Source organism: Mirounga leonina, unplaced genomic scaffold (assembly GCF_011800145.1).
Source record: "Mirounga leonina isolate KUSES-001 unplaced genomic scaffold, KU_Mleo_1.0 Mir_170, whole genome shotgun sequence".
Lineage (NCBI taxonomy): Eukaryota > Metazoa > Chordata > Mammalia > Carnivora > Phocidae > Mirounga > Mirounga leonina.
In genome coordinates, this window is record NW_023270433.1 from 20,060,779 (window position 1) to 20,080,782 (window position 20,004).

At 41.9% G+C, this 20,004-nt stretch overlaps 1 protein-coding gene across 1 annotated transcript; it reads right to left on the reverse strand.

Moving 5' to 3' along the window:
• Positions 1 to 1,760: 1,760 nt before the first annotated feature.
• PRPF4 (pre-mRNA processing factor 4) lies at positions 1,761 to 20,004 on the reverse strand. The gene is made up of 14 exons (XM_035016018.1): positions 19,834 to 20,004; positions 18,894 to 19,071; positions 15,948 to 16,134; positions 12,863 to 12,950; positions 12,383 to 12,462; positions 12,124 to 12,217; positions 11,351 to 11,445; positions 10,145 to 10,203; positions 9,061 to 9,184; positions 7,330 to 7,419; positions 3,818 to 3,940; positions 3,601 to 3,708; positions 3,382 to 3,500; positions 1,761 to 2,875 (listed from the first exon to the last, which is right to left on the reverse strand). Exons 1-14 carry the CDS (start codon positions 19,858 to 19,860, stop codon positions 2,682 to 2,684), a joined length of 1,566 nt encoding a protein of 521 aa, XP_034871909.1. The 5' UTR covers positions 19,861 to 20,004; the 3' UTR covers positions 1,761 to 2,681.

The following is a 20,004-nucleotide window of genomic DNA, read 5'->3' on the forward strand; positions in this document are numbered from 1 at the left end:
CCACAGGTTTTGCTGTCTCATTCCAGCTCACCAGCCAGTAAGCGGTGGGGGCCTTTTAGTCCAAGTAGAATTGAGGAGTGGCTCTTGGAGTGGCTAGTATACCATCCAAATAAGGAAAGATACAGGTTTGAGTTTTTTGGGGGGTAGGGCAGGATATGCTCAACAGTAGGGTGTCTTCTATTTTCACCTTCAGTAGTTCTAACCTTGGGGCATGCAGAAATGTCTGGAAGCATCTTTGGTATTCCAGTGTAAGGGGTGGGTTGTGCTTCTGGCTTTTAGTACTCTACAGGTCAGGGATGGTGAGACATGCTGCAATGCTTAGGACAGTTCCACACAACAAAACATCCATCCCAAGACGCGAAGTTTCCTGCTGAGTGACCGTACAGGCGCCTTACTAGTTCATGGGGTAGAGGTGGTGAAGTCCCGGGACCCCCTCTGGCATGAAGTCAGACTGAGATGCAGACTCATCACAACGGAGGGGTCACAGGCAGAGGGGCTAAAAAGCTCTGGCTTTGTATGGGTAACAGGCCACACTGGCTGGACTGGTCATTCTGTCTGGCCAGTGCTGCCAACATACTCAGTAAATCCCTATGAAATCTCTTCCTAAGGTCACAGACACACAGACAGACCAGGCTCCATCACTCACTGACAGGGTAGCCCTGAGCAAGTTACTTAACTTCTCTGAGCTTCGATTTTGTCTGTAAAAAGGGAATACGACTTAACTCAGAAGACTGGGAGGATTAGATGAAGTGTCTGAACATGCCTGGCAAAGTCTGTAGGCAGGAAGTGTCCTTTTAAGTGGTGGCTCTGATTCTCACTATTATTATGAAATGCTATATTTGGTTTATGCTTCTCAGCTAACTGCCTCCTTACAATGAAGTAATGTATATTTCACAAGGGAACTGTTTTGCCAAAAGCTTACATGAAATGTGTTCACCTGATTGCTACCTCTAAATCTCTTGGAACAACCACAAAAAAAAAAAAAAAAAAAGTTTAACGGAACTAATAGTAAAATTTAAACTTGAAAAACTTAAAACCTTTGTTAATACACTATATGCAGATTGCATGCTAATACACTAATGTTAACTATTACTTTACACATACTACAAAAGTTAGTAATGAAAAATTATTTTTCACAGCCAACTATGGAGGAAATAAAACCCATTAATACTTAAACAATAACGAAGTGCCAAATGCCCAACAGGGGGCAGAGCCGATAATTCAGAAGCTTAACCGGGACTCAAAATATGCAACTATTTGGTTATAATTAAAATTAGACAAAAGAGTTTAGCTATATTATCACACATTCATAGTTTGTAGAATAGAGTTATTAGACAAAGCCACTGTCAGCCTCTCTGGATCAGCAAATGAAGTGTTTTGAACATTCAAGGAAAAGCCATCATATAAGCCCTTCTCCACTTCTCTATATGCAATCCTTCTTCCAAATTCCTGTATTTTTGTCAGAATTTACTGTGTACTTCATGTTCAGTGGTTGTGTATTTTGGGTGGAAAGAGATGAAGGTGACTGCTGCACAGCCAATGAGTATGAATTACAGAGCCCAGACCCAGTTTGCTAATAGTCTGGCCCACAAGGCAGTAGTCTCTACAAAAAAAAAAAAAAACCAAAAACCTATTAGCGGAGTGCTTATTAAAGAGAGAAAAACTGGAATAAGCCGTATCTGGTATCAACCGTTATATCTCAAACAAAAAAAAGGGGGCGGGAACCTCTATGGACCAATGGCTGGGATTCAGAAAATGCCTAACTATACAAAGTAAGTCTTTAAAGGACATTTTTTTTATAATAGGATTTTACTCTGTAGCAAGTGCGTAATAAAGAAAAAAAGAAAGTTGACGTTGACGAATACCCATGAGGGATTTTTCCCGGTTACCTTGCCATGAAAGGTACATCCTCTTAATAACCAATACAAAGGAGGTGGCACAACAGAGACTTCATGTTTGCTTTCTAGAAATTTCATTGCCTCTTGACACAATGGCCTAGCTTTGGGGTAACACAAAGGATGCCAAACTTCAAAGCAAAATGGAAGACATTTTCAGACAGGGCAAACGTTCAGTTCTGAGCTTCCTGATGCAGTTAGCATTCCAAGCAAACTCGACAGGAAGAGGTAAAATCTTCTTTACTGCATAACCCTGAGCATAGCTGTAGTATACCTCTTCATCTCCTGTTCTAAAGGCAGAGGAAAGGTTCGCACTCTGTCAAGGCACTGGTTAACCAGGTGTGTGGTGAGAAATGCCTCTTTACTTGAGGGCTTCCAGACTATAGTGCAGCTGCTTGCTCTGTGGGTCACATGCAGTCCTGAAGCACGTACCACGTAATGGAAAGCCAAGTTTCAAAAGTAAAAATGGAGCCAGTCACAATCCTGAGTGCTGTGAAGGAGGCAACAGGGCATTCAAACAAAAGATTAATAAAAACAATGTCTACACAGTCCGTGGCAGGGCTTGAAGATGAAAATAAAAATTTCAACTACAAAAGGGGTTCATCAACACCCAGAGACTGGGCTGCCTACCTGGAGTGGGAGCTGACATGGAAATCCAATTCTTTTGAGGGTCTATACATGGTAATTGGCAAAAAACATGACAGAACGAAACATATCAATTCCTTTCTTTTGAAAATGGCTCTTACGGAAGAGCTTGAGGTTAGAGTCCTTTTTCCATGGCCCTGCCTATTCAGCCATCCAGAGCTTGAAGGTCCTGTCATATGAGCAAGTGGCTATGAGCTGCCCATCGGAAGAAATGTCTAGGCCCATCACTTTGCCTTCATGGCCAGCCAGAGTCTTCAGTGGCGACCAGCCTGGGTGGGTCCAGATCTTGGCGGTGTTATCATAAGCACCAGTGAGCAAGAAATTCCCATGGATAGCTTTAAGAGAAAAGAAGGGGAGCTGCTTGAGGAATTCAAGTATCAAAAGAGGAAAGAAAATGAAAGCACAAAAATCTGCTAGAATATATGATTTCAAAAAAGAAGATACTTCTCCATTTGGAAAAGCCCAATATTCTCATCTACATTCCTACGAGACCTCCAGGAAAAAGGGACTACACGCTTAGGGAAACGAATAACATTATTAAGGTCTTCTGGCTCTTTCCCTGACAGTTTTTTTAGAATAACATTAAGGATTCAGTGCTTACAACTTCCAGGAGAAAAAAGCACTTATGGAAGTCTTCTTTACTTCCTAAAACAAGAAGCATGCTGTGCCATAGCTCTATGTGAAAATATGGTAGAGGGAAAGAACTTATAATGTGCTCCTTTTTCAACAGAGACCAAATTCTCTCTTGTTCCACTTGTAAGTTAACCTAAAGCCTGGCCTGCATTCCATGGAAGTTCAATCTATCTGTCCTGTGATTAGGCAAAACAGGAGGAAAGCTTACGCTCAAACTTGACACCAGTCACTAAGTTCTGATGGGCAGGGATGGTATAGACACAACGCCGTTGTCGAAGGTCCCACACTTTGCACGTGTTGTCACCACTGCCAGTTGCAATGTGGTACCTGTGGATCAGATATAGTGTCCAAATTAGAAACAAAGATATATTCTTTTTATCTCTGACCAATAACCCTTCCCACCCCTTAATCAATGAGTTCATTTTACCCATTGGGGGAGAAATTTATTCCATAGATTTCCTTCAGGTGGCCTTCTAAGAACATGATACACCGTCCTGTGCGCAGGTCCCAAACACGACCAAATGCATCCAGTCCCCTGACAAAGTAATTTATAAATGAACATTCTGAATCCATTTCTCCTGGAAGCAGGGATACATAACAGGTGAACTACTGAGCTGCCCCTGGCTAGGTGGAAGAAGGCTTACCCAGTGCCAGCCAAAGAGCCATCTTGATGGAAGGCAATGTCATACACACCCATGCTGTGGCCTTCCTGATGCAGGATCTCCTCTTGAGCCTCCAAATCCCATAAGCGCCATGAGCGGTCATAGCTACAAAAAAAATCAAACCAACAATTAGCCAGCAGATATTCAGTTCCTACAATGTGTAAAGTACTATAAACACGTGTAGCTTGTATTATGCTTCTGCTGAGGCGCCTGGGTGGCTCAGCCGATTAAGTGTCTGCCTTCAACTCAGGTCATGATCCCAGGGTCCCGGGATTGAGCCCTGGATCGGGCTCCCCGCTCCAAGGGGAGCTTGCTTCTCCCTCTCCCTCTACCTGCCGCTCCCCCTGCTTGTGCTCGCTCTGTCAAATAAATAAATAAAATCTTTTAAAAAAAAATTATGCTTCTGAAACTATTCATACAATCATACTATCAAATTCTTTTCTGGCATAAAAAAATACCTCAACAACTAAGCATATCTGTCTTGAGTGCTACCTGGAAAACCATGGACTTCCTATAAATTTATTTCAGTGGCTATTTTAAGAATACAGTTCTCTCAGAATGGGCCAGCAGAGACTGTTGCCTTCTTTCTTTCTCAATTCCACTGTTAAGTCCTTTCACTCACTGAGTATTTGTTGGGCCTTCAAACTGGATGTTGGGGATACAAAAATCAGTCATGAGCAAATAGATAAATGCAACAGATGAAGAGAGTATAGGAAGAGACCCACACATTTTTGGTCAAATTATTTTTAATGAGGCCACTAAAGCAATTTCAACAGGGAAAACGAAGTCTCTTCAATAACCGGTGGTAGAGGGACGCCTGGCTGGCTCAGCTGGTGGAGCATGAGGCTGATCTCATGGTCGTGAGTTTGAGCTCCATGTTGGGTGTAGAGATTACTTAAATAAATAAAACTTACATTTTATTTATTTACTTATTTAAAGAGGAAAAAGTATGAGGGGGAGAGAGAGAATTTTTTTTTTTTTTTTTTTTAAGATTTATTTGAGAGAGAGAGAGAACACAGCAGGAGAAGGAGAGATAAACTCCAGCAGACTCCTCCATGAGCCTGACTTGGGGCTCAATCCCATAACCCCAAGATCACGACCTGAGCCAAAACCAAGAGTCGGACATTCAACCGACTGCACTGCCCAGGGGCCCAGGGAAAGAATCTTCAGCAAACTCCACGCTGAGCATGGAGCCCGTTATGGGGCTCAATCTCACAACCCTGAGATCATGACCTGAGCTAAAATCAAGAGTCGGATGCTCAACTGACTGAGCCACCTAGGCATCCCTTAAATAAAAACAAACAAAAAACCCCACCTCAATAAACCTCAAATAAACAAACAAACAAATAAATACATGGTGGTAGAACTGTGTGTGAGAATAAAGGGAAAAAAAAAAACCTCAATTAAAAAAAATAGGTAAAGCATCCGGACACCGCACAAAAGAGGATTTACAAATGGTCAATGGTCAATAAGCAGAGGATAAAATACTCAATACCAAGAGAGTCATAAGAGTAATAAAAATTGAAACTATGAAATTTCACCATGCACTTGATAGAATAGGCAGAATGATAAAACGGACACCATCAAATGCTGGCATGGATGTGAAGCAAGCAGAATTCTGGGAATGTAAAACTTACAACCAATCTGAAAAACCATACGGAAGTTTTAAAAAAGTTAAAAATACATTTACTCTATGACCTAGCAACTGCATTCCTGGGTATTCATTCAAGAGAAAGTAAAGAAAAACATGTCTGCAAAAAGCATCGTACAAGGGGCGCCTGGGTGGCTTGGTCGTTAAGCGTCTGCCTTCGGCTCAGGTCATGATCCCAGGGTCCTGGGATCGAGCCCCACATCGGGATCCCTGCTCCGCAGGAAGCCTGCTTCTCCCTCTCCCGCTCCCCCTGCTTGTGTTCCCTCTCTTGCTGTGTCTCTGTCAAATAAATAAATAATCTTTAAAAAAAATAAAAGCATTGTGCAAGAGTATTTATAGCACCTTTATTCTGACTGACCCAAACCTGGAAACAGCCCAAATGTCTATCAAAGGAGAATGGATAAACTGTGGCAGAGCCATACAACTGAATACTCAGCAATAAAAAAGAACTACTGATACATGCAACAACATAAATGAACCCTTTTTTTTCTTCTTTCAGAGAGAGGGGGAAAGAGAGAGAGTGTTAGAGAATCTTAGGCAGGCTCCACGTCCGGCATGGAGCCCGATGCGGGGGCTCAGTCTCATGACCCTGAGATCATGACCTGAGCCAAAAGGAAGAGTCAGATGCTCAACCGACTGAGCCACCCAGGTGCCCCGAATGAATCTTAAAAACATTATGCTGAGCAAAAGAAGTTAGGCACAAACAAGTTCACACAGTATGAACAGACAGAATTAATTTACAGTGATAGAAATCATATCAGTGGTTGCTTTGGAAGGGGGAGTCCCCTGTGAAGGGGCATGACGGAACATTCCAGGGTGATGGAAATATTCTATTGATAGGGATGTGGGTTATGAGTGTATGCATTTGAATTGTACACTGAAATCTATTCCACTGCATGTAAATTGTATCTCAGTTAAAGAGTTCTTTAACAGGGTGCCTACGTGGCTCAGTCAGATAAGCATCTGACTCTTGGTTTCCGCTCAGTTGACGATCTCAGGGTCTTGAGATCAGGCCCCGCATTGGGCTCTGCACTCAGCGGGAAGTCTGCTTGTCCCTCTCCCTCTGCTCCTTCCCCCACCTGCGCTCTCTCAAATAAATACAATCTTAAAAAAAAAAAAAATTCTTGGGGCACTGGGGGGCTCAGTTCTTTTAAGAGTCTGCCTTCGGCTCAGGTCATGATCCCAGCGTCCTAAGATCAAGCCCCAGGTCAGGCTCCCTGCTTAGTGGGGAGTCTGCTTCTCACTCTCCCTCTGCCTCTCCCCTTGCTTGTGCTCTCTTCTCTCAAATAAATAAAATCTTTTACCAAAAAAAAAAAATCTTTAACAGCTTCTGGCCTTAATGAGCTTACAGAACCGGAAGGGGAGACCGATTTGGTTTTTTATTTTTTTAAAGATTTTATTTTTAAGTAATCTCTACACCCAAGGTGGGCCTTGAACTTAACAACCCCAAGATCAAGAGCTGCAGGCTCTATTGAATGAACCAGCCAGGTGCCCCAGAAAGGGAGACCAACTTGTAAGCAGAGAGATTAAAATACAATGTGCGGTGGAAAAAAACAAAAACCAAAAAAAGCACAAAACACCACTAGTATTGGTCAAGAAAGAGAAGAGTGAAAATTCTAGTTTTCTGGCAATTAGTAACTGAAATTTCAGATTAACTGCAGTTTAAAAGCAAATACAGTTGGCCCAAACTTTATCATATACTCTCTTCTGATTCTGATTCATTGCAGCCCAAGAAAATCCTACTTGAAGATCTCTGTTCTTAAAATTTCCTTGGCCGTCAGTCATAAGGGGTTAACAAGATGCCACAGGCCTGTATGGATAGAACAATAAGAGGATGGCTTACCAGGTGGTGCCCAAGAAACGCCCCGATGGATGCCACATTACACGGGCCACACGCACTGTATGGCCTTCAATATCCGCCACTGGTTCATCACTGAAAAAGAACCAAATAGAAAGGAGTAAACTATTTTATAGTCATAAATATTCATTGAATTTATTAACTATTGTGACAGATGCACCCGTTCTGTAGGATTTAAAAGGCCAAATCCTAACTAAACTCACTGTTAAAAATGCAGCGTTAACAATTTGTTACTTCCCAAAGTTTTAAAAGAGCGTTGGTGGTATACTGGTGAGCACAGCTGCCTTCCAAAGTCTTAAAAGATTTGGGACTATTTCATGTGCTCACAGGGCAAAACTGCCCACAGCACTTCAATACACACTATCTTGCTATATCTAAATTCAGTATGTTAATCAATGCTTAATGCTATTATCATTTAGGATTAGAGAAAAATAAAAGATAATTCGGCCTGACAAGCAAAATATACACCAAAGGAGTGCTGAGATTCTAGAAAGAAAACATATTTTAATAGGGATGTGAAGTTACAGAAATCAAATAGTTTTGGTACAGGGTGCCTGGGTGGCTCAGTTGGTTAAGCAACTGCCTTCGGCTCAGGTCATGATCCCAGGGTCCTGGGATCGAGTCCCACATCGGGCTCCCGGCTCAGCGGGGAGCCTGCTTCTCCCTCTGACCCTCTCCTCTCTCATGCTGTTTCTCTCTCGCTCGCTCTCTAATAAATAAATAAATAAAATCTTAAAAAAAACAAACAAACAAATAGTTTTGGTACAAGTGGATTACAGATAAATTTATCTCAAACTTTAGCTTGTTGAAGGATGCACACGAAAAAAGGAACTCCTAAACAGAGGCTTAGTTTCCTTTGGTGGCCATAAATTCTACTCCCCAGCAACCACAGAAAAAAGAATTGAAACACCGTGAAAGGAAGTAAACACGAACCCTAAAGAGGGCAATTAAAAAGGGAACTTTGTCAATGTGCATACATAGAGCTAATCAAAGTCCTAGGGGAACAAATATTGCTAAGTGATACCAAAGCCAATTAAAACTTGCTGTGCTCAGAGGTAAGACCCTGTCTGGCAAAGAGTACAGACGCTAATTAGCTCTGTACAAAAACCTGGCAGAAAAGTCGCATGTGCTTTCCCAAAGAAAGAAAACTAAGCAACTGAATTTAGATTTCTTTTAGCCAACAAAGAGCTTTCACAAATTTCCTGGAAAACAATAATCACAAACACATTAAAAACCCTCAAACTGCTGTAATGGGAAAATATGTTCTAGGTAAAGGAGGAAGCTGTTGGGAGGAGACATCATATCCTTAGCAATATTGCCTCAGAACTTCACTGTCCTCTCCCCTGTGGCCGTTTGCTAGGAGCCAATGTGCTGCCAAGAATATTATCTTTACTCAATCTACCAACTAGGGCTTTTCTCCAAGTCAGTGTATTGCACAGGAAGTGTAAATAGATCTTTCCAGAATAACTGGACTGGGAAAACAATGGCTACTATGTTAGAGGCAAAAATCAAGGTCCAAAGTTAAAAAATAAGAAAAACCTAACATAACTCCTCTGTCGAGAAAAGGTCAAAGAAAGAAATCCTACATTCTATGGTCACACCAAGTTCCCTTGACTCTTACACCATCTCTGGGGTTAGATGCCAGATTCTCAGGTCCCAAGGACCAACCAAGCAACTCTTTAGTGACCGCAGTATGGGCAGAAGAGTCATGTTCACCTGTCAAGGCTCCAAAGCTTCACAGAACCATCTGCAGCACAAGAGGCCAGATTGACATCTTTCTGGTCCAAGGAGACAGTGGATTTTGGATGGAATACAATTGCTCCTACATTTGTGTTATGGCCTGAAGGAGTGTAAGAAATCAAAGTTAAAGGTTTCCCACCCCTTACAATTTATGTGCAAAACAGACTATGATGAATTAACACAATATATATTAGGGAACATGTGGACAGATAGGGTATTAAAGTGACTGCTGAACTATTAAAAAAAAAAAGAGCTATTTTAAATTAATATTTAAATTACAGGGGCGCCTGGGTGGCTCAGATGGTTAAGCGTCTGCCTTCGGCTCAGGTCATGATCCCAGTCCTGGGATCGAGTCCCGCATTGGGCTCCCTGCTCTGCGGGAAGTCTGCTTCTCCCTCTGCTTCTCTCTCTCCCTCTCTCATGAATAAATAAAAACTTAAAAAAAAAAAAAAATTTTAATTACATTAAAAAGAGCAAAACACAAACCACCTTTACTTTTTTTGGTTCAGAGATTGCACAATGCCAGAATGGGGCTGGACATGAGAGAAAAGTGATTTGTATATAAACTCACTGTCTTCCAGCTTTGTGGTGAGAACCAAACCAAGACAATTTGAATCAAGAATTAATCTTGTGTTGGGGCAACCTGGGTGGCTCAGTCGGTTAAGCGTCTGCCTTTGGCTCAGGTTATGATCCTGGAGTTCCAGGATCAAGTCCTGCATCAGGCTCCCTGCTCAGCAGGGAGTCTGCTTCTCCCTCTGCCCTTCACCCTGCTTGTGCTCTCTCTCTTTCTCTCTCTCCCTCAAATAAATAAAATCTTAAAAAAAAAAAAAAAAAAAGAAGAAGAATTAATCTTGTGTGTACTGGGTCTGAGTGTCAGGCAGATTAGTATAGTTTTGCTGTTTGACAGGGTTCACACTGGGAAAATGAGATTTATTATTTATTTATTTGTGAGTAAAGCAATAGAAGTTTATTAAGTGAAGATACAGAAAAAGCTCTCAAGGGTGAGAGGAGTCCCGACAGGGTTGCCCACGAGTGAGATTTAAACAAGATTCTAACTCACCTCGGAGAGTGTGAAGGAGGTTGCAATCAGGAACAGACCAGAGCTTGCAAAGCCCACTCCTATCAAATACAAAGGAAAGCATCTAAGCCAGGGTTGGTCTGGGAAGGAAAAGGTACCTTGATAACATTCCTAAAGGACAATCTCTTCTCACCCCAATAAACTTTACAGTGGTACACAGAAAAAGAAAACTAAAGGGCTTATGATTTGATGGTTTATAGAAGAAAGCTGCACCCACATCTCATGCAACCAGATGCCTCTACAGGACTACAGTTAATATAGTACAAGTTGTTATTCTCCCTAACGTTTGGATTGATTGGTGAAAGAAGGTAGGACGAATTAAACTATCCAAGAATAATATTATCTCCTTAAATAGGAATAGCATTTTCTGCTTACAAAGTAAATTTTTTTAAAAAGACTTTTTATTTCAGAAAATTTCCAACAAATTACTTTTATATCTAACAATTCAAATGATCCTTATAGGAGATCTGGGAGGTAAATATGTAGGAACGACCATTTCTACGGCTTGCAGAGGTGGAAGGATTTGAGTAGGTCCTTGGCTTTCTCCTGACCCAATCTCAATTTCTACCCAGTCAAGTAGTTCCTGTGCATACAACATAAAGAAGCTTCCCTTGTCACTAGATGGCCATGTCCCACAAAAATAACTAAATAGAGCAAAACAACAAAGTTATCACATCCTAAGAGCTTTCTGCATATGTGGTGGTAACTAGTAAAGAAAATAAAAGATAAAAACAATAGTTCATGCTTACTGAGTCCTTAAACCACATACCACGCACTGTTAAGGCAAAATGGTTTACAACATTATCTCACCCTACTTTACAGATAAGGAAACTGAAGCTTACAGAGTATCTTGTCTGGGTTACCTAACTAAAAAAGAAAAGCCGTATTGAGGTGTGGAAACTGGTCAGTCAATAAACTATGTATCTGCTCCAAAATGCTAGTGTCCAGAACATGACTGACATGTCATGGATCTCTGGGGTCCCTTATGAATAGAAAGAACTGCTAAGCGCAGACTATCTTGTATAATATAACGGGTGTATAATATAACTGGCATCTCTAGTTTGGTGCGATCATGAGAACCAGAGAAAGGACACAGAAATGAGCATCTAAGACAAAAGCTGGTTTTTTCTTTTTACCCTGAACCTGTCCTCCACTTAGAAAAAATATCACTGTAAAAACAGGACTTACCAACAAGCTGTGGCCAGCATTTTGGAATTAGGACTAAAGTGGCAGTAGGAGATAGGCCGATCATCCCCAATCTGACTGCAGAAATTATTCAAAGACTTAAAAAAAGGAAAAAAGGGACAAATAGTAATCATTAATAGGCTAATCCCAAAAAGACCCAACTTTCTAGTTTTAGCCCACCCCCCAAGATTCTTCTATACTTCTCGTTTTTTTTTTTTTTTTTAAAGATTTTATTTATTCATCTGACAGAGAGAGACACAGCGAGAGAGGGAACACAAGCAGGGGGAGTGGGAGAGGGAGAAGCAGGCTTCCCGCGGAGCAGGGAGCTCGATGCGGGGCTCGATCCCAGGACCCTGGGATCATGACCTGAGCCGAAGGCAGACGCTTAACGACTGAGCCACCCAGGCGCCCCTATACTTCTCTTGTTGTTAAGAGACACTTATGTTCATGAATGGAACTCCAGCATGCTGTCTTTTACACTAGTAGTATCATTACTTTTGCTGTCAACTCAACTTACACAGGAAAGCCACGGAGAGAGCTAAAGTACAGCTTTGACATATTAAAAGGGAATTAAAAAGCAGAACCAAAGGCCTCTGCTGAGTACCAACCACAGTAGGTTCCTGCCACCCTAAATGATGGCTCTTCTCAAACAGCAAGTGTAAGCAGGGAGGGATAATCATAGCTGCCTTTACCTTCCAAGAGGCAGGCCAAAGTAGGAAATCTAATGACTATTTAAAAGCCCTTACTATATTGGACAATCACTGAGAGCATCTTACCCGGAGAGATTTGTGCAGCTCTTGCATCTGGGAGGTCCTGGTTGTCTCAGGAATCTCTTTATGGAGACGAGCCTCTTCCAAGCGTTTCATTGCCCTGTGACACAGATGATTACCATGAGCAAACAGGTTGAGAAAAAGGTCCATAGAGTATCCCTAATACTCAATTTTCATTTAACCAGTCTTTCTAAAACAGATCCTCAGTCCTCGAGAGAAAACAAGAAAAAATATGCTTCTTTCTCCTTCTAGAGGCTCTCTTTACCTGGGCAGTGAATAATTAGCAATCCATAGTCTAGCGACCTTCAGGCTGTTTGGTCCTTCATGGTACCAGGTTTGCTGATACTGAAAGTGAAATTAAGAGCAGAAATGTTAAGTCTGAAGCATTCCTGCCCCTCTCATAGCTGTCAACTCTCTATTGTAACTGCCCAGAAAAAAAGGTGAAATAGTTCAGTAATAGGATGAAATCAGCCATGTGTGCTTTCTACTGTTCTTATGAACTCTTATTGGATGGCTTCCTGTTCCTTGTTAAAAGTTACACCAGGAACCCTATGTTTTTTTTCCTGAATGGGAAACCCACTTACACCTACATAGGAACCACAAACTATTCCCAACAACTCTTCCTGAATGGTGGAATCCTCAAACACATTCCCTTCCCCCTGGCAAAGCAAAACCTGGCAAAAGAAAATGAGAGCACCCCTCATTTCCTTCACTTTCATACTGTGAAACCAAAGACATATTTTACCTCTTCTTTGGACTTCTTAGATTTCTCATCATCTTTTTTGGTCTTTTTTAAGGCATCAGTACCAACCACTGAGAGGATATTTCTTAACCTGTAACAAAAAAGATTATAATTTAAATGGAGTCGAGATTAGACTGTGAAGTGTGTCTAAGAAGAGAAAGCTTGTCCTATTCTCTCACCATTTAAACGCCAAGCAACCTTCTTTAAGAGTCAAGTTGTCATGCCTAAACTCCCACTGTGATTTCTTATTTTTTTTAATTTCTTTTTTTTTTTTTTTTTTTAAGTAACCTCTACACTCAGTGTGAGGCTGGAACTCACAACCCTAAGATCAAGAGTCATATGCTCTTCTGACTGAACCAGCCAGGTGCACCTCCAGTGTGATTTCATTCACTCAGTCTTATTTGAAGATTCCCTAATTAGAACTATAAGCAATTATCCTATTCAATTTAGAGTCAACTAGTCCCAACACTACTACCACCTGGTCTGTGAATACAGCCAATCTTTGTTCAATGCCACTATGTGCCGGATACTGACTGAGGTGCTAGGTGTACGAAAATGACTAAGAAGCAGTTCTTGATCCCAAGTTAGCATAATCCTGGTAGAGGGGAGGAGGGCGGTGGAGAAGGTGGGTGGACAGAAAGTACCAGGGAACCACAATACATTATACTAAGTATTATGACAATGGTATGTACTGGGCACTAAGGGGGAACATAAAAAAAATACCTAACCTAGGCTTGCAGGGAGGACCAGGGAAGGTTTCACAGAGGAGGTGTTTCCTGAACTGAGTCCTCATTTAGTAAGGTTGATAGATCAAGAATGGAGAAGGACAGCTGAAGCAGAGGGTTCAACAGATGTAAAGGTCTGAAAGTCAGAAAAGCATGGTGAGCTTGGAATCGCAAATATTTCAATGTGGCTGGAGCCTGGAGCACCAGAGAAGGGCTGGTGAGAGAGAGGGCTGCAAATGTAAGTAGGGGCCAGGTCATAAAGAGTAGTCAGGAGTAGTAGTAGTAGTAAGGAGGGTTTACATTTGAGAAAGATACCCTGGGGAAGTAGAGAGAGACAATGGATTGAAGAGGGAATAATAAAAGTAGGGAAATCAACCTACTATTTAGGAATCGTCTCTTTTTTTTTTAAGATTTATTTATTTGAGAGAAAGAGACACAGCGAGAGAGGGAACACAAGCAGGGGGAGTGGGAGAGGGAGAAGCAGACTCCCTACTGAGCAGGGATGATAAAAGTCTTCTTTGAGAAGGTGGTATTTATGCTGAAACCAAAAGAATAAAAAGGCTTTAAAGGCAAGAGAGGGGAACAAAAAGAGAAAAAAATTAAATGGAAAAAACAGAAAAAGAGTTTTACTATTCCAGGAAGACCCTTAAGGGTACTAAGTCTAGTAAATTGGGAAAGAGTGACATAAGAGGTTGAAGAGCATGATCAACAGTTTTTTACTCTATGTTTAATAAGAAGACACTGATGGATTTTAAGCAAGCAATTAACACAACGTGTCTGGGGCTATTACAACAATCTAGGTGTGAAAGCAATTAAGGCAGAGAAAAGAGGACACACCGGAGGTACATTTCGGTACAAATCTAGAAACAGATTTTGCTGATGGATTACAAAGGAGGTGAGGCAACTGAAACCTGTGAATGGTAGTGTTATTTGCAAGGAGAATAGAAGGTGGGAAACAGATGAGTTCAATCTAGACATGTCCAGTTTGAAGTACCTACAGGATATCTAGGCCACAGAGATCTGGGAGTCAACAGAATATACACAGTAAATGATGCCATCGGAGTGGATCTGATTGCCCAGGATGAGTGCGGAATAAGGGCAAAAACTACAATTTATATAAAGGTTGGGCAGGGGAAAAATGGGGCTCAGAAGAATTAGCCAGAGAAATAGGAGTGAAATTTAGACTTGGTTTTATGAAAGGGAGTGTTTTCAAGGAGGGAGTGGCTGACAGGGCCATTCTTAGTAAAGAGGAGTTAGTGACCTTAATAAAGAGCAATTTCGATGTGGCAGTGGTCAGTTTGCAGCAGGCTGAAGAGCAAATGAGGGGTAAGGGCCCGAAGAGAGTCAGTGCACTAAGTGAGGAGTAGATGATCCTCAAGGAAAAGGGGACCATGGCAGGAGGGGCAGGCTGTCATTCATGTCTCAGAGGGGCTCGTCATGCCCAGGGCTCATGGGTCACTGTTCTCCAACTGCCAGGGTTAGGCAGACGGTGGCATGGAGCACCTCCTCCAACACTGTGCTCTGGTGGAGAAAGCACTGACCTGTCCACTCCCCAAGTTCCACTCTTCTGAAGTACCTTTTGCACCCCACCCCTATTAGGACAACCAGTCCCCTCCCATCTGGGAGCCCCCTTTTCTTTCTGTCCTTTAGCCCTTCCTGCCACCCAGCCACTGCCCAGGGGTGCCCCCTCCTCTCCTACCCTCCCCAAGCCTTGTGGCCAGCCAGGCTGGGTTTGTAAGATACTAGGTTGGTACAGTGGTTTTTTTTTTCTTGTAATTTAAACAGGCCCAGCATTACTGGTTCTACTTAATGGACATGAGATATGGTAGAGGTTTTAAAGTGATTAAATGTGCAGACTATGCAAATAAGGAAAAAAATGATGAAAGGGAGAGATGGGACTGTGGACAGAAAGACAAAGGAGGTCCTCATCACTGTGTATGATTAGCCGTCACTAAGAGACTCTGAAACCATAAAATCACAAGAGGAGTATCATCTGAGGAAAGTGCCCCTTTTCGGTAATAACCCCAAATACTTATCATTATGTTTTATGACACTGACAAGGGGAACGTGTGTGTTGTCTAAATTTTCAAAGTTCGACAACACATATTTACTCAACTCACAATTCCATATTGGGGAGAGAGGGTTCTCATGTTAACACCCTATTCATAGTTTATAAAGAAAAATTAGTAGTGGAGTAAAAAATTGGTCTACTCAGATCATGGGCTAAACTATATAAAAACAACTTAGATATTCTATTAACATTACCTGAGACATTCCATTAAAGTCTTAGCTACAAGTATCAACAGAAATTTGAAAGTAGAACTTTGTGATTAAAAAAAAGATCAAATATTTAGAAAGGACACCTTTCTCTTCTTTCAGCAGGACCCTCTCCAAAAAGTGTGATGGGCTCTCCCAAGGCTCTAAGGCAAGCCTTGACCTCTGAGTCATCAGTGGAAACATTGATTTGCCGGGCTCGCTTTCTTCTCTCAAACTCGGCTAACACTTCAGCCTGTCGTTCACTGATGTGCTCTTCAATTTCAAACACCTCTCCTATAAAAAGAACAGGCAATATCAGCATAATCACCAGATCTTCTTCAAATAAGGGGAAAAAATAATTTCTTATAATTCCAGTCTGCATGTCCTCTAGAAACTAGTCCATTATATACTTCAGAGTTTACTGTTTCTCAGTTTATTAAATTGTGCCAAACACAAAAAACTAAATTACATAGCTTTAAAAGGCAGGAAAACTGCACACCATCTTACTTATTTTTTTATTTTAAAGATTTTATTTATTTATTTAAGAGAGAGCGTGCATGTATGAGTGGGGGGAAGAGCGGAGAAGCAGACTCCCCACTGAGTGGGGAGCCCCATGCAGGGCTCAGATCCCATGACCCTGAGATGATGATCTGAGCCAAAATCAAGAGTCAGATGCTTAACTGACTGAGCCATGAAGGTGCCCCCATGCCATCTTATTCTGACAACCTTACACCTATATAAACACATAACTTAGATGAAAAAGAGTATGAAGCACCTTCAGCAAATGAATTAAGTAGACACCTTCTATCCAGAAGATAAAATAGACACACTATTTTAACACTTGCCAAAGCTATTCTCTAAAACAGTCCCAGTCTGTGGACATCTACAAATGTAACTACTAAACTGGAGATAATTTCCATGAAAATGCTATCCCTTGATTATAGGCTTTTTTTTTATGTTCAGTTAGCCAACATATAGTACATCGTTTTTGATGTAGTGTTAAACGATTCATTAGTTGCATATAACACCCAGTGCTCATCACAACACCTGCCCTCCTCCCATCACCCGGTTACTCTGTCCCCCCACCCCTCCCTTCTGTAACCCTCAGTTTGTTTCCCAGAGTCCAGAGTCTCTCATGGTTTGTCTCCTCCTCTGATTTCTTCCCAGTTTTCCCTCCCTTCCCCTGTGGTCCTCCGTGATTCCTTATGTTCCACATGAGTGAAACCATGTAATTGTCTTTCTCTGCTTGACTTATTTCACTTAGCATAATCCCCTCCAGTTCTACCCATGTCTTGACTAAAGGCTTTCTGAATAATCTAGCAGGTTTTTAAAATTTTTTTAAATATATATTTTGAAGATTTTATTTATTTGACAGAGAGAGAGAGAGAGTACAAGCAGGGGGAGCGGCAGACAGAAGGAAAGGGAGAAGCAGGCTCCCGCTGGCAGAGAGCCTGATGTGGGGCTCCATCCCAGAACACTGGGATCATGACCTGAGTTGAAGGCAGTCGCTTAACCGACTGAGCCACCCAGGCGCCCCCTCTAGCGATTAGTTTTAAAACCCACACTAAATACAAGGATTTTTAAATTTTATTTATTTTTTTTTTAGGATTTTATTTATTTACTTGACAGAAGACAGCGAGAAAGGGAACACAAACAGGTGGAGTGGGAGAGGGAGAAGTAGGCATCCCGCTGAGGAGAGAGCCCCACAGGCTCGATCCCAGAATCCTGGGATCATGACCTGAGCCGAAGGCGGATGCTTAACGACTGAGCAACCCAGGCGCCCCGATTTTTTTTTTTTTTTAAGTAGGCTCCACACCCAGCGTGGAGCCCAACGTGGGTCTTGAACTCACACCCCTGACATCAAGACCTGAGCTGAGATCAAGAGTCAGATGCTTAACTGACTGAGCCACCCAAGCGCCCCTGAATACAAGGATTTTGATGAAAAAGTGAGAATTACAGTGGTGATGCAACCTAAAACAGTCTGAACAGTTAAAAAAAGTCATTAAAGTGCATGTATATAGAAAAGAAAATGTGTGGGAAGATCAATGAGAAACTTAAGTCCTTTCTGTAGAAAAGTCTCTTCACTTTTTACCCTCTGTACTGTTTGAATTTCTTATGACAAACATGTATAACTTTAGAGAAGATCTCAGGTCACAAGATCGAGCCTCACATTGGGCTCCTTGCTGAGCGTGGAACTTGCATGGGGTTCTCTCTCTCCCTCTGTTTCCCCCTCCCCGCCCATGCACATGTGCGGTTGCGTGCTCTCTCTCTAAATAAATAAATAAAGATATAGAGGACCATTAGTTATTGACGTGGAAAGCTATCCCCAACAGTGTATCAGTGAAAAATGCAAGTTATAAAACAATTTGTATATGTTTCATTTGTGAAAAAAATGACAAATTTTTACAGCTTTATTAAATTGGAAAGATATAGAGCCAATTAATAAGGATTACAGGATTTTCTACTTTACACATTTCTACACTTTGATTTTAAGATTTTATTTATTTATCTATTTGAGAGAGAGAGCGCACGCACACACGTGCACAGAGGGAGAGTGAGAGGGAGAAGGAGACTCCCTCATGAACGGAGAGCCCAATGTGGGGCTTGATCCCAAGGCCCCGAGATCATGACCTGAGCTGAAGGCAGACACTTAACCGACTGAGCCACCCAGGCGCCCTAACACTTTGATTTCTTTCAAAATAAAAATATTACTTTTATGATTTAAAACAGATATTTCATTTAGCGTGAAAAATTAGAAAATTAAAAAGGAGAGAATGTTACAAACCATAGTAGCTTCAAACCAATGCCAGAACTATACTAGATCTCTGGAAGACAAATGGAATCAACTTGAATCCAAATACACACTGAATAAATTCCTGGTAAGATTACTAACAATTCAATGGAAGAAAAATTGTATAAAAGGTTTTAAGAGAAAGGCTCTTTGGATGATGCTAACCAGTGTAGGCAAAGGATGGCCTTACATAAATCCAAGTTTCATTGAAATTTCTGAGTATAATACAAAGATAAAGAGAGACTCGCTATTTGCATCTTACCAGAGGTTATGTTAATATTTCCTGCTTCAATTCCAGCTTTAAGTCCTTCTTTTCCCAAAATCCCAGACTCTCCTTTGGCCAGACGCTCCCTCTCCTTCTCTTCCAAACTTCCATAATAGATGTGTGGTTTCTTCACAACAGGAGCAACTAAGTCATCAGGTGCCTTAGTTTTGGCTGCCTGATAAATCGAAGACATGGATCAACCTGAGGCTTAATCTTAGTCATTTATTAGGCTTCCCCAAAGGATGGAGCTCATCCTGAGCTTCAACCCTACTTCTTCCCCAAAGGAAAGGACAAGTTGGTCATCATTTAAGATATCTCCACTGACTGGGGGCGGGGGCGTGTGTGTCTCTCAATTAGGTTTTGCAGATAGGAAAAAGCTAATAAAACTAGTGAATTACTCTTGGTAATTTTTCTATCAAAGATTTGCTTTGGAACATATTTACCTCGTTCCGTTGCAATCTCTTCTTGGGTTTTATGAAACTTCCAAGGCTACTGCTCATCACAGGGGAAACATCAAGGATCACGAATAACCAACGCAATACTGAGGGGGACTAGTTAGTTGTTGGTCTACACGTTTCAAACGTATTCAGACGTAAGGCAATATATATGAAGTTAGGAGGCCTTACTACAATTAAGAAATCTGACGTAGACCTAAATCTGAGCCAAGATACTACTCCCTTCCAGAGCTCCATTTTTGGACCAGTTGGAAGAGGTATTTACAGTTTGGGGCTGTAGTGAGAGGTGCAAATGAACTAAAACACAGGAACGCACTTAGGGATCAGGAAAACGCGGCTCCTCTAAGACAGGACCGAGTCTCGCAGCCTTTCACCTCAGTCCTCCACCACCTTAGGCCGTTCCCGAGCGGCCCCATCTCGCAGGAACCGCTTGTCCCCCAACCCCTTCCGCGTTCCTCGCCAGAGTGAGCGGAGATCCGTACCGTGGAGGAGCCTCGTGAGGTAGCCATGCTGAGCTCCCGAGCCGCGAAGTCCCAGCGAAAGCCGAGCTACGTTTCAGACCGTCCACCGCGCGCCCAGCAAAGCGGAACTACGTCACTGGCCGGAAGTGGGCCGAGGGCCGACGCAACGTCCTGGGTGGCGTGGAGCATGAT